Raw genomic sequence first — 14822 nt, forward strand, 5'->3', positions numbered from 1 at the left:
AAATCATTATCAGACGTGCTCCTAGGGTACCCTGTTTGGAACCCTCTCAAGTCCTTGTTTTCTCAAAGTTGTCTGTGTACTCAGTTTTATCCCCCCTATTAGATAATAAACATCAGGGCAGGTGCTGGGTCTTACTCATCCTTATAGCCTGCAGAGTACCAAGCACAATGCCAGGAGTCACTCTAAATGTTTAAATAAATGAGTGAGTGTACCCACCCACAAAACAACCTAGGTCTCATGTATTCTTTTTCTAAGTTGCCACCACAAGCCTTTTCACCAAGAACAGAATTACTACAGGGGGAGAGAGAAAGAAGAAAGGGATAGATGGTCTGTCTCAGGAGTCTGGGTATCCCCTGTTCCTTGGAAAAGAACTCTTAAGGAGGCATGATGGACTCTGTTCTGGTCTCTTCTCTGCTATTATCTAGTCTGGACAAAACACTTAATCTGCTTGGACCTCAGTTTCTTCTTCTGTAGAGTAGGTTGAACTAGATGACGTCCAGAGTCCAAGGTTCCCACTGATCATTCAGTGATTCTCTGTGAACCCGTGGCCCAGTTACGTGCTTTAGTTGGCCGTGTGCGGTCGTGGATGAGGTGGTTTAACCCTGACATTTCTGCTCCTTCTGCTTTGCAGCCACTGCATACACCAGATTCTGGAGAGCGTCAACCACATCCACCAACACGACATAGTCCACCGGGACCTGAAGGTACAACCCGGGCTCCTGCTTTACCTCCTGCTTGTGAAGTGTTAGCGCCACCTCGTGTCAGCTGGTGGTATCGTGAGGGTCCAAACGAGGCTCCGTCTGGGCCACAAGGTAGATGCCTCACAAGGTTTCTCTCTTCCTTATCCAGCCTGAGAACCTGCTGCTAGCGAGTAAATGCAAGGGTGCCGCCGTCAAGCTGGCAGATTTTGGCCTGGCCATCGAAGTACAGGGAGAGCAACAAGCTTGGTTTGGTAAGAGTGATCCTGTCTTCCTGGAATGCAGCCCCCGCCCTTCCTCCTCTTCCTGATCTGCCTTCCTCTTTCAGAATGAGAAGCCAGACCCTTAATGGCCCTGGCCTCCTCGGAGACTGGAGATGGGGAGGGTGCAGAGCTTTCCTCTGGCCCCAGGGGACTCTTAAGTGAGTCTAGCTATCGTCAGCTCTGTGTTCTAGATGCCCCAGGGGAGGAGTGGGAGTTCTGTTAGGTACATGGACCTGCCCTCTGATTTAGATTCTGGGCACTGCAGGAAGCCCAGCCTGTCATCTGTTGCTGCCCGTGTGCTGAGAGCTTATATAGCAAAAGCAGCAGGAGTAAGAAGGGACTTGGGGGAATGTGCTGATGTGGATTTAATGAGAGAGAAAGTAGGTTCAGCGTGCCTCCACCCTCTCTTCTGCTACAGGTTTTGCTGGCACCCCAGGTTACTTGTCCCCTGAGGTCTTGAGGAAAGATCCCTATGGAAAACCTGTGGATATCTGGGCCTGCGGTAAGCCCATTCCACACTCTCAGCTTTTTGGTGTTAAGGGCCCTCAATTTCCAGCAATGGCAAGAAAGAGGCATCACTATTCCTTGCGGGTCCCACAAGTGTCTGGTGTATGTGAAATCATGGTGTTTGCTTTAGTGCCCCTGGAATGACTGTTCCCAGCACACCTTCCCCTGCAAGTACTTTCTGGATTATATTGCAGCCTTATTGAAGAGGGATTTTCCCACACTGCCTAAAAAAATCCCCTAGGTGGCTTGGTGACATGGGGACTGAAGTACAGCAGGAGGGGCTAGTGGTACAGCATGATGAGCTGGATCCATTTCTGGTGACCCTTCGCTTTCTGGGTGGCTCTGAGCCCTGTGTGGCTTTTCTTGGTTCCTCAGTGAAGTGGGTGACTGACCCCAGTGACCTGTGTTCTGTCTCATAGGGGTCATCCTGTATATCCTCCTGGTGGGATACCCTCCCTTCTGGGATGAGGATCAGCATAAGCTGTATCAGCAAATCAAGGCTGGAGCCTATGATGTAAGGACCGGTTTGTGCCTGCCCCTTGTGCTCTGTCCACAGGAGGGGGCGTATTCAGTGTGTTACAGGATACGGGGAGTGTCAGGACTTTGAGGACCCAAGGATGGGCATACAGGTCTCAATTCTTGCCACACTGTGTCCCAGGAAGCAACTTTTCTGCACAGGCTCTCTTGGTACCTATTAAATCAAGGAGCCCATGGCAGACCTTTGATCCATTCTTTGTGAAGAATGGCATGGCCGTGTGGCGTGCTGCATCACAAAGAGACCAGAAGTCTGGTGGCTCTCTTCATGATAGTGGGGCCTTGGACATGTCATAGGGTCAGTTTCCTCCTGATAGAGAGGTCAGATTGAACCAAAAGTTGTTGGAGTTCCCCTCTGGCTTAGATCTGATTTTACGGTGTTCTAGCTGTGATTGTTCGTCTTCCTCTCCCAGTTTTTAAGTTGACATGGGCTGGGATACCCTGGGGGTTCTCTAGCTCCCTTCCAACAGAGCCTCCTTTTTTAGGGTGTAAGGTTCACACATTTCATATCCCTCCTCCCCCTTTTCCTGCTCCTTAGTTCCCCTCACCAGAGTGGGACACAGTGACTCCTGAAGCAAAGAACTTGATCAACCAGATGTTGACCATAAACCCTGCAAAACGCATCACAGCTGACCAGGCTCTCAAGCATCCATGGGTCTGTGTAAGTGTCATCTGGGGTTGAGGAGCTCAGGGATGTCGGCCCTGAACATGCCCTTAGTATCCTGCCCTTTTTTATGAGCAGAGAGTAATCATTCTGGGCCTTGAGCAAGGACCCAGCAGCAGAGAGGGAAGGGGGACTGGGTAAGGTCCAGGGTCAGTAAATATCACCAGGAATGAATGATTCAGGAAGGCAGATGGAGCTAACTGACCTCTGCCTGTCTCTCCCCTACTCACCTGTCAAGTGTGACTTAGTTCTGATCTTGAATTAGTGCTTAGGTTGATTCTTGCAGACTCTCAGGCGATGATAGAAAGCAGCTGTCAGAATCCAAAGTGAATTCTGAAACGTAGGATGCATATTCAGATTTCTACTCTCATACAATCCTAATGGCAATGTGACTGAGATCCAACGTATAAGCAAAAGGGGCCTCTGAGCCATTAAAAAGAGCATCCTGAAGTCTAGTCATAAAGCTCGCCCTAGGAGAGTCCCCTCAGCTATCAATGTGGATGATATACCCTGTTTTCATACATAGTTCTGTTAAGTTGAAATATGTTTTCAAACCAAAAAGAGGGTCTGCTGCAGTTAGGTCTCCTGACAGCCATGATGGATTTATTTATTTGTCCTTTCCTGTGTTTACTGAATGCCTCTTTGGTGCCATCACTGTGTAGGTGCTGGAGATACAAAGATGAATGAGGCATAGTCCCTTCCCCCAGAGATCCCAAAGATTATCTAGGAGGATAGGCACTCAAGCAGGCAACCGTTTTACAGTGTGACAAGTGCATAACAGAACCTGACAAGTGCGCAGGAGTTCCTGCTGTCTCTGCTGGGCAATGGGATTACTGAAGGCTGCGTGGAGGAGGTGGCCTCTGTCTCATTCTTGGCAGACAACTGGGAGTTCCCCAGGATGATAGCCTGCAGACAGAAGTTGGTGTGGGCCAGGGCCACAGGTCACGGGAAATTGGCAAGTTTAAGGAATGTTAAGTAGTTTGGTTGTAGAGGAAGGTGTGACTTCAAGAATGCAAGAGAATGAAACCAGAAAGATTCCTTGACAGACAAATTTCCGCCTCAAGAGTTTGGATTTTATTCTGAGACCATAGGGAAGCATTTAAGGGTTTTAAAAAGGGAACAAAATACTGAATTAAGGAAGATCACTTGGAAGCTGTGTAGAGGGAAAAAGGCTATGGGCAGAGAGCTCAAGAAGCTCTCATAATTGAGCAAGACCGGAGGAGGTCTCAGTTAAGATTAATGATAGGAGAGTGGGCAGTGTGGCAAGGAGTGGACAAATTTGAGAGTTGGAATCAAAAGGGTTTAGTGAACAGTTGGATCTGGGGAGTGAAGGGGAGAAAATGATGGTGTATGGGGCTGCCAGGTTTTAAGTTTGTAACTGAGCAGAGGGTTGTACCATTCACTGGCCCGGAGGAAACCCAGAGGAGCCCATCAGTGAGAAAAGATGCTGGTGTTAGTTCTGTACATATGGAGTGTGCGGTGTCTGAGGGGGTCCAGCTGGATAATGAGCTGGGTAGTTAGAAATACAGTTCTAGAGGCTAGAAAGGAAGTTAAGAATTGAAACTACAGGTTGTAGTTGTTTCTGTATAGGTGGTGTTAAGGTTGTGGAAATAGCTGGGATTGTCTCTGTGCTGATCAGACTCTTCCTGTGGGCTTGCACTGCTTCAGAGGGAGATGACCACTAAAACCAGCATTTAATGAGAAAATTAGAGGAACCAGCAAAGGAACCGAGAATGAGAACTTCCACGGTGGGAGGAGGATCAGGAGCAGAAGATTGTAAGAAAGAGGTCTTACTAAGGGAGCATCTGTGATCAGGAACCGTGGAGAGTCCATGATAAAAATTGAAAAGAGTCATTGGCTCTGACCAGTTGGAAACCATTGTTTCGTTATTTCACTGATCGAGGCAGTGAAGTAAGAGAGATGGAAGCCTGTTTTCAAATGAGGTGAAGAGGGAACAGGGCTGAAGAGAGAAAGAAATCTTATTACATAGAGAAGGTAGATGAGTCAGAGGAGTGTTTACATATTTGTTTTAAGATTTTGCTTAAGGAAAGATTTGACTATAATGTATAGACTGTAGAGAAGAATACAGCCCAGAAAAAGGGGTTAAAAATACTGACTAACTGAGGAAACAAAGGTTTGGACAGCAAAGAGAAAGGGGGCTCTCAAGCCCAGGTCAAGGGGTCAGCTCTGGCTGTGGAGGATGCTGTTTCTGAGATGCAAGATTAGGTTGAAGTCAGGTGAAAATCAGCTTGTGGGTGGATGGGGCTGAAGTTGAAAGATTGTTGCTTAATGATCTCTCATTTCTCTTGGTGGAGAAATTCACAGTTTGGAGAAGGAGGTGAAATAGGAGACTTGTGGAAGGTAGAGAAGGTTGGGAGAGTTACTCTGGGAACCAGAACAAGGAGTGGGCCAAGGGTGAGGGGAAGGATTGCTGGTGGCCCTGTGGGATGGTGGGCACCAGGCTGCATGTTGTACGATTGTTTTTTCTAGCAAGCTGGCCAAAACAGCAACAGCAAAGGGAGAAGGTGACCAACTTAAAATGGGCACTCAAGAATTAGAGAAATGTTATGTTCTGGGGGTCATTTTTGTGGACCCCTACCCTCCACCATCCTACATATATAATTAGCCCCTGAGGACATCACTATATTATGATATTACATAATTGATGCTTATGTTGAGGACCCTGAGTCATTAAGGAAATGTAAATCATTTTCAGGGGACTCCAGTTAAGGAGGCAGGAAGTTAGCAGTGATACATTGAAGAAAAATTCACATCCAGAATAAAATTGACGCTTCAAAGTAAAGACCCTTGGCTTCTCAGATCACAGCTTCACTCAGGACCTTGTTGAGGGTGTGGGGCAGAGAGCCTCCTGGGAGGAATGAGTTTTCTCTGTAGAGGGCAGGAGCCCTGCTCACTCTCCCACCACTCAGAGTGCGGAATGCTATAGGTGCACAGGAAGCAGTTGCAGAAGGGGTGACTGCATGAGGATCACAACACACAGGACATCTCTTCCCTTCCAGAGACCCTGTTTCCCAAGGAAGATAAGAGTGTTCTCTCAGGCACCCTTGTCTAGCATCAGTTATCAGCGGTGTTTTCATGTTCAGATTATTGTCCTTACATAACCTTGAGTTTGGCTGGTGCTACAACCTCATTTTATCTTCGGAGCGATTCTGGGTGGCCGAGCACATAGCCATTGGTGCGAGGCCTATGGTGTGAGGGGCAGAAGATCTGGCTTGGAGGCTCACAGGCCTGTCTGTTTGGCTTTCAGCAACGATCCACGGTGGCATCCATGATGCATCGTCAAGAAACTGTGGAGTGCTTGCGCAAGTTCAATGCCCGGAGAAAACTGAAGGTGAGTCTTGTCTTCCAGGCTGCCAATGTCCAGAAACCATACCTTTTGACAGTGCACCCCCTGCCCCATCACAGAGGGAACCCCCTGTGCCAGAAGTGAGCTATGAAGGTTGTACATGTTAGGGGGCCCCACAGACCTGATGTCATCAGGTTCTGGCCAGCAACCGCCCTCTGCCTGAGACCAAGCTGTGCTATTCTGGAGTCCACTTGAATTCACAGGACCCTGTTCTTTTCCCAGGGTGCCATCCTCACGACCATGCTTGTCTCCAGGAACTTCTCAGGTATGTTTCCCAGCCATGCACTTTAATTCTGCCAAGGTGAGTGGGTCAGAATGGAATGTTGCCTTCCCGACACTGACCAGCGTAATGAGGATCCTGTTTTGAGGGGCTGTTGCTGGGGGTCATGTAACCTGAGATCCTAGGAGGCTTCACTTGAGTTCAGATTTATGAATTCTGTTCCCTCAGACCTCCCAGTGAGTAGCCTGCCAGCCTCCCATTTACCATGTTCCTGGGAATTCTTATTTAATTCTCTGAGGACTCTCAGCACTTTAAGATTTTAGCCAGTCGCTGGGGTATTGGAGGCTGTGCTGGGGAAAAGAAAGGAGGTGCAGTGAGTCTGCTCAGTTACCACCATTAATTTGCTGACTGGATAGTCACCATTTCATTGTGTCCAAGTAGAGATGACTAATGGAAATTATTCCAGATGTTTAAACCTTTTCTGGTGACTGTGCTTAAAATACTCTTTGTGATACTAGCTGTAAAAGTGAAGAATTAGAGACCAGCAGGACAGAGGGAAAGGAACTTGCTTAAATTTGCCTAAGAAACTGGATACCTGGCACCAGTACTTTATAAATCACACTGGACATTTCTTTTTAAGATGCAAGACACTCCACCCCTCCCTAGCCCCACCCCACCTCCATCATTGTTTGCCCTCAACTGGGAAGTACAGTGGCTCTTCTGTGAGGAAAAGACTGGTGTTAGAAGTTAATTGAAGATAGAAGTTCTCTTCCCAGCTTGCCTTTTCCCCTGGCCTGCCACCCCCCTGACTCCCAGCCCCATTGTTTTGGTTTAGGACCCCCTCCCCCCCCCCACCCCTTTCTCTCTTTCTCTTATCAAGGCTCCTTGCCTTGCTTTCCTTCTGCACTGCCATGGAGACAGGGTCGTGGGGAAGCACCCGGGTAGGCAGTCACTCTGGGCAGAGGTTGTGCCCTTGAGCTCGAGGGGCTTGTCTGTGCCGGGCCAGGGCAGCCTACAGGCCCTGGCTGTGAGGAAGCTACAGGCAAGAAGACCTAGGGTTTCGTGCGCTCTAGTCCCAGTGGGACATTGTGGATACCCATTATGAGATTCCCTCTCACAAATGAGGACAGGATGGCACAGGTTGGCTGCCTCTAATAGAGATGGACCTATAGTCCCACATCATGTTTCTTGTCCTCTGATTACTAGCAGCTTCTGCTTTCTCAGTTTAAGAGCCTTTCTAGAGGACGCTCAAGGGTGTTTCTGTGCTAACCCTGGAATGCTGATCTGTTCTCTCTCCAAGTGGAAGAAATGTGAACACAGGCTATGGCTGCTCTTTTAGACTAGGAAATCAGTAGTGTGTGCCCCATCCCAGAGCCCCAATCCTCCACATAGGTCCCCAGCCCCTGTCCATTTAAGGAAACGGGTGTCCTGGTTTCAGAAAATCTATCTCTGTTAGAGTGAAGCACTTTACTCTTCCCCAAAGAGCCTCCAGTCTTTGCTGCCCAGACCGCATCTGGCCTTTGAGCTCACTTTGCCTTTGGTCAGAGGGGACGGAAAAAAATGCTGCAAGCATTCCAGGATGACCTGTGCTGCCCTGACTCTGGGACAGGTGAGGACAGAGCCTGTCTCCAGAAGCTTCTGCAGAGAGAGATATCTATAGATATAATCAAGCAGGAAGGGCACCTGTGTATTTCTTTAGCAACAAGCTAGGCTGTGTTCTGAGTTGACCACAAATAGGGAGTGAAGCTTAGCCCTGGATGGCTGATGGTGAAATCAGGGCTTCTAGAATGTACTGCTTTAGCAGCCTTTGTTTTCTTTCTGGAGGCTCATTTCTTAGGCATCTTTACCCTCAGAACACCGAAATACAGGCTGAGAAAAACTGCCTCTTCTGGCTGCCTGCCTTTAAGAGAGAAAGCAATCTGTCTCCGAGGAGCTGGGGAATGTGAAAGAGGATGTGGAACTGGGGCCCATCAGTGAACTTAGCTGCCCAAGGGCCATGGACCGTCTCTGGGCCCCAAGAGCCAGTCTCTCTACTATTTGGAATGTGGCCCGAGGATAGGGCTGCCCTCTCCTCCAGGATCTCTGATGATGTCCTCATTTAGGTCACCTAGGGAGGGAAGGTCTGAAAGCTAAGTTCAGTTTCCTAGCTGCCTCAAGCTAGGGCTGGGTTACCTCAGAAAGGATGCCACCTCTCACCAAATCAGGCTTTTACCTGTGGCCCCTCAGCTGAGGTGGTCGTAGGACAGGTGCTGGAGCCATGGTATTCCCCACATGCTGTCTGAGCCCAGTCCTCTCAGGTCCCCAGACTGCTGCAGGGCCAGCTGCACCTGCTCATCAGCCTGCCCCTGGCGCCCTTGCTCCCCCAGCTCGGCTGGCTTGGCCACGCCGCCTGGACCTTGCTGTGCGTGGGCGGCCAGTGGTTCCTGCGCCTCATGCTGGGGCATGCTCGCTGCTGACTGGCCCCTGTGGCTTTGCGGCAGCTCTGTGCACTGAGAGATTGTATCCCCTCAGTTGGCAGGCAGAGCTCCGCCCCCGCCTCGCCTGCCGCGAGCGCCGCCGGCCTGGCCGGGCAAGGTACGTGGCATGAGTCCTCCCCGACCGCCTGTCTCGGCTCCCTGCCACCCCACCAGGAGGGCCAGCATGCCAGGCCCACTCACCAGGGAGGTGAGACCCATGCTTGCGGGCTGACATGGGCATGCCGGATGGACCACCTAACTTGGCATCTGCGAGCGCATTGGTGTTACAGAGCCCCCTAACCAGCGGTGCATGCTGGGCGCTTGCCAACTCTCAGGAGGCAATAGCCTGGGGACATGGAGCTGGGCAGCAGGAGGCTCTCTTCCAGACTGAAGAGAGCCTGGCCTGCCTGTGAGGCCTGTGGCTGGGGGCAGCTCCCCGAGACAGTCCTGGGCATGGCCTGGAGCTGCCCAGTGCTAGGACTAGGCTTTAGCAGCACTGTTGGAGACCCCGCAGAGGAAGCCATGCCCTTCAAACTGTTGAAGTCTGGCATTTGCAGGCCTCCAGGTCTGAGGCTGCAGAGCGCAGAAGCTGTGGAGATAGCCATCCTGAGTTTGGATCCTAGCCCTGCCGCATCCTGAGCAAGTTGTGGCAGCTCTCCCAATCTTAGTTTGCTCATTTCTGCAATGGGGTTAATAAATAACATAGTGATGAGTAAGATCACATATGTCAAAGGCTTTCAACCCTGCCTGTACAGGACAGCTTATAAAAAATCCTGATGCCGGGACCCCACCCCAGACAAAATCAAGAGTCCTTAGGGTGTGGGATAGGCAGACACATTTTTTAAGCTCCCCAAATGATTCTAATGGGCAGCCAGAGTTGCAAACTGATGTATGTAAAGCATTTGAAACAGTAGGGGGACAGGCACAGTAGCAAATGGATTAAGAAAAATAAGTGTCAAATCACCCAAGTATGACTGGAGATAGGCCATTTCAGGGAGGTAAGAGTTCTTGTAATGGAAGGACCCCTATTCTCACCGGAGAGAGATGGGCCCTGACGTGGGTAGGAATAGCCACCTGAAGGGAAGAATGGCAGCAACCACAGTGACAACTGTGAACACTTACTGAGCACAATGCAGGATCCCATTGAATCCCCTCCACTGACCTGACCTAGGTGCTGTTCTATCCTATTTTATACATGAAGAAACTGAGGTTCTGAGAGGTTAACCAACTCACTCGAGGTCACGCAGCTAGCAAGCAATAGAACCAAGATGAAAACCCGATGAAGTCCGGGTGGATCTACTGGGCTGTTGCCATCACCCTGTGCCTCCCGGACTCTCCCATTCACTGGCCGCTACCTTCCTATGGCCTTTGTGGCCAGCAGGCAGCAGCCCTCCTTCACGGAGCTTGTCAGCCTTGAGCATCACCCTGTGCCTGGCTAGAATCTGTTTAATACTCATTATTCCACCTAGTCCTTCCTGTTTAGTGGGTCCAGAGAGCTGACCCTGAGGAAAGGGTGGCAGATAGGACCCAGTAAGCCTGGTAAGGACCTGCCCACTGAAGGCTTCAACCGCCTAGCAAAACCCTCCTGTAGGTGGTGCTGGTCTCTGTGTCTGCATCTGTCTGTCCTCATGTCTGGTCTCCTTTGTGAACTGTGACACTCTTTTCTTGAGAACACTCAGGAGATGTCTTGCATCCTTCCAGCTTAGCCATCCTGAGAAAGTCCATGGCATCCAGGGACAGAGCCCTCACCTTTCACCCTGGCACTCTGCTTCCAGGCCTGGGTGGAAGCTATTGGCAGCATTCCCCAAACCCCAAGCAGCTGCAGTACTGAATGGGTTTCTCCTCCTAAGCACAGCATGTCCCTGTTTCTGCTGAGCCCTCTTCCGTGGCAGAGGAGATCCTGACGTACCACCCTGAGGGTCTGACATGGCTTGAGATACCCTTCTCGCTCTGGGACTACCAGGAAGGGCCTCTTCCAGGAATTTCAGGAGACTCCTGGCCCCCTTGTCAGGCACAGCAGTCTTTTGCAGATCCAGCTGCCAGACTTCAGGCCATGGAGAGGATACATGTAGGAGACTTGATTTTCCTCTTTGTTTTCACAGCTGCCAAAAGCCTGTTGAATAAGAAGTCTGATGGCGGTGTCAAGGTAGGTGTCTCCACCCCGAGTCTGGCCCCCCTCTCCCCATAGTCAATTCAGGGAATTCTTGGCACCTTGTTTCCCCTTTCTCCTTTCCTTGCTTTTCTGCTTTAACCCAGAAACCTTTGTGCTCAGAACAGCAGGTTCCACTGGCCAGAGAGGGCAGAAGGGAAATGTTTTTCTCCTGACCCTAGCTAGATGGGGATGATTCAGGGGAAGTGACCCAAATTACACTTTAGTACAGCTGAATCCTGAACCTGACTTCCGGATGCATGCCTCATCTCCAGGGCTTGATTCTCTGGGTTTTTAGGTCTTTTTTTTTTTCGTTTTCTTTTTAGAGCACAAACCCATTTTATTAAATGAAAGCAAAGTTTGGTTGACCAGGGTATAGGGCTTGGAACCTGAAGCCACTATCCTTTTGGACTTTTTCTTTATCTCCAAAACACTTCCAGAACCCAGCTTAGATACTACTAAGTGAAAGCATCTTAAACTTTCCTGAGGCCTGGGCTCCTCAGAAACAAGCGAGGGACATGGTGTATCACAGCTTGTTTCCATTTGGTAAGGGAGCCTTCCCTGTGGGATCAGGGCGGGAGGAGGGAACAGGGACCTCCAGGGAGCAGAGAAAGCCCTAGTGGGAGTGGCAGCTTGGCTAAGGTAGAGGAGCTGTGGTTTGGGGGTCCTCACAGTGCCCAAGGTGGTCTGTAGATGCTTTTGGGGCAGGAAGGGTCTTTGGACTGGGGCATTGGACGGGAGTTTATGCTTTCTTGAAGCCTACCAGTTTACACCAAAGAGAATGGAATTGCTCAAACCTTTAAATTTCAACACAAGTTTAAATTGGGCCTTTTCCCTAGATCTTGTGTCCCCAGCTGAGATATACATGTGTGCCCCATTCCCTTCCCCCACCCCTTCCACTTTCTCGCATTCTCTGCCTGCCTGCTTCTGTGTACTTCTGCCCCAAGGAGGGGAGCTTATGCTAAGCACATACCTGCTGACATGGAGCTGGGGTTGACCAGCAGCCCCCCAGTTACAAGGACATGAGCTAGATGGGTTGAGCCAAGTTTGGAAAAGGTGGCAGGTTTAGTTGGAGAGAGATTTTGTACGTTCCTCTCTGGTGAAGCAGCTAGAAACAATCAATCTTTACAAAGTACTTAATAAGTAACTATCAGAGGCCCAGCACTGCACTCAGTTCTACGGGCCGTACAAGAGTTATAAGAGGTGATGCAGTTTTCATGTAGCTTTTGGAGGTTGCAAGGTTAACTGAAGAGGAAAATGGTCATATATCTGGAATTGGCTAAAAACCAAATGGTATATGGCACTGGACCGTACATAAGATGGTTTAGTCCAAGAAGCTTCTGGGGAGAAAGCTTAAAGGCTGTAGGAAGATTAGAACCAAGTCAATAATTGCCTCTAGGAAATGGGATTGGAGGTGAGGACTTGGGGTGGGGTCGGTGAGGACAGACATACCTTCTGTTTTTACTTGGTGCACACGTGTTTTCTTTAAAATGAGGATCTATTACTTCTGTAACTTACAAACAATAGAAAATATTTTTATGAGTTCTATTATATATTGATAGTCTCTGCTGAGCTGGAACATGGGATGTGGTGGAGAGATGTGCAGAGTACAGTGGATTGGCCTGGCTGGCCAGGGAACGGGAGGCTTGTGTGCTAGCCCACAGGAAATGCCATTGGCCACTGAGCAGGAAAGCTGTGGTACAAGCCATGTTTTCAAAGATTTGGCAGAGGGCATGCAGGTGAATAGCATAGGGTAGGAACTAGACACAGAGCTAGCAATTAGGGTTTGTTATAACCTGAGTGCAGGGTGAAGGAAAGGTGGTTAGAAGGCAGGGTTAATGTTCAGAACACTCGGTCGCCTGAAGCGTGCCGGCACCAAGCAGCGAGAGGGCACTGCCCACGGGTGACTGGTCCCGCTGCAGCCACGATTGCGAGGCTCTGATTAGTCATCAGCTCTGATTGGAGATGTGTCAAGAGAACTTCACATTGAATATGAGGGATTTAAAAAGGAACCATCAAAGACAGTATCAAAGTTCCTTAAATGTTGAAAGAATTGGTGGTACCCCTGCTAGAAATGGGAGTCATTGTGAAGAAATGCCTGCTTTGGTGGGAAGCGTTTTGTTTTGACCCCACTGAGATTGAGAGACAGGAAAAGATCTGGCTAGAGAAATCTCTAAAGGTGTGGGGAAATAGCTGGTATAGCCCAGGGAGGCAGTCAACACTGGACATGCAGATGTGTCCCCTCATGAGTGGATGACATGAATTCACTCATTCAGCCGATTCTGTGCTTCAGGAGCTGGGAAAGCAGTACATAGTCCCCCCTTTAAAGGTGTTCACCGTGGGGAAGAGGCACCCTTCCATTGCTGTCTGGCAGGGTCTGTGAGAGAGGTGGATGCGGGCAGGCTCTGGGGAAGCAGAGACAAGCATCTGAGCCCAAACTGGACATCTTCCTGAAGAAGATGGTCTGTGAACTGAGTTTGAAGGGCTAGTTTGATTTTGCCAGGTTGGACAGGGGAGGGGAGGGGGAAGGATAGTCCAGTCAGGGGGAATGGCTCACATGAAAATATACAAGTCTGAAACAGCATGATAATTCTCAGAACTTTAGTAGCTTCTGTGTGGCTGAAGGAAAGAGCGATTGCACTAAAAAGGACCTGAAATAAAGCAGTGACCAGTGACAGGATGGATAAAGAAGACCTTAAGGAACAAGTTTCTAGCAAAGCTTTCTAGATGCTGGCCCCAAGGATAAGTGTCAGGTACAGCCATGTAAGATTAGCCTAAGGAGCTAACTAAAAATATACAGAATCCAGGGACCAGCCTGGAATTCAGATTCAGGAAGCCTTGGATGGGAGACAGAATCTGAATTTTAAAAACATTTTACTTCTCCCACATGAATCCAAAGTACATAAGGGTTTAAGAGTCCAGTAACGGCAGAATTCCAGGGTTATCAGTTATTAAGAGGCTGGTAGAAGAAGAGGACTCATCAAAGGAAATGGAGAAAGAGCAGAGGTGGAGGAAGGATGGAGGTGTGCAACAATGTCTGACCTTACAGGATGCTGAGAAGGATGAGGCTGAGCAAACTGAATCATTAAATAAATTGCTTTAAGTGAGAACATATGTGGGGAACATAGCCCACTACTGGACCCTGATATGTGCTCAGTAAATGAGTTTTATGTTTGAGAAGATGTGGAAGGTAGTGGGGGACCAGAGACTGAGAGCCAAGTATTTGGGAAGGGAGTGAGCAATCTCAGTAAAAGACCAACAGTAGACAGGTAGACCCCAGCAGGTGTGATGGGAGAGGTTAATAGTTATGCAAAAGAGCTCTCTCTTGTAAATAAAAATACCCGCTAAAGCCCAGTAGATAAATACTCAAAGATGCGCTAACAGCCTGAAAAGGAGAAAGTAGAACTGATTAACAGATGTGGACATTTAGCCTTTACAGAGAATGCAAGTTGTAACAAGGTGCCATTTTGTGACTCCTAAGTTTGTGGTCAAAGTGTAAATCAGAATGGCCTTGTCTAAAATGCCTGTGTGTCAGAAGCCATCAGAATGTTCCAACCTTTTTTACCCTCTAATTCTACTTCTGGGAATTTATCCTAAAGAAACAATTCAAAAATATGAAAAATCTGAAAGCAGAAAGGTGTTCATATGACATTATTTATAACTGCAAAAGACTGGAGACAATCTTAAAAGCCACTAAGATAATGACTAAATGATTATGAGTAATCCATGTAATAGACCATTATAAAGTTATTAATTTCCGTAACAACATAATGATGGAAATGTTTATATTAAATGGAAAAGGGACATAAAGCAATACATATGCTATTGTCTAAGTCTTATTAAAAAAATATGTTTATAGATTATAATCAGTATATAATATGTGGATAGAAAAAGAGCTGAAAGAAAACCCACTGAAGTGTTAGCAGTACCTTCACTGGGTGATGGGAATTTAGGAAACTTAGTT

At 48.6% G+C, this 14822-nt stretch overlaps 1 protein-coding gene across 19 annotated transcripts in view; it reads left to right on the forward strand.

Moving 5' to 3' along the window:
* CAMK2G (calcium/calmodulin dependent protein kinase II gamma) overlaps positions 1-14822 on the forward strand; it is a 51162-nt gene that overhangs the window by 22058 nt on the left and 14282 nt on the right. For 10 of the 19 annotated variants that reach the window (XM_073240814.1, XM_073240815.1, XM_037013296.2 and 7 more), the window contains exons 6-14: positions 632-704; positions 850-952; positions 1380-1463; positions 1888-1982; positions 2541-2663; positions 5935-6018; positions 6256-6298; positions 8765-8827; positions 10812-10855. In XM_073240814.1, coding sequence (XP_073096915.1) covers positions 632-704; positions 850-952; positions 1380-1463; positions 1888-1982; positions 2541-2663; positions 5935-6018; positions 6256-6298; positions 8765-8827; positions 10812-10855 — 712 coding nt within the window. The remainder of the gene's footprint in view (positions 1-631; positions 705-849; positions 953-1379; positions 1464-1887; positions 1983-2540; positions 2664-5934; positions 6019-6255; positions 6299-8764; positions 8828-10811; positions 10856-14822) is intronic. The other 9 variants (XM_037013298.2, XM_037013304.2, XM_037013307.2 and 6 more) reach the window with 2 other exon arrangements.

This window comes from Manis javanica, chromosome 7, assembly GCF_040802235.1.
Source record: "Manis javanica isolate MJ-LG chromosome 7, MJ_LKY, whole genome shotgun sequence".
Lineage (NCBI taxonomy): Eukaryota > Metazoa > Chordata > Mammalia > Pholidota > Manidae > Manis > Manis javanica.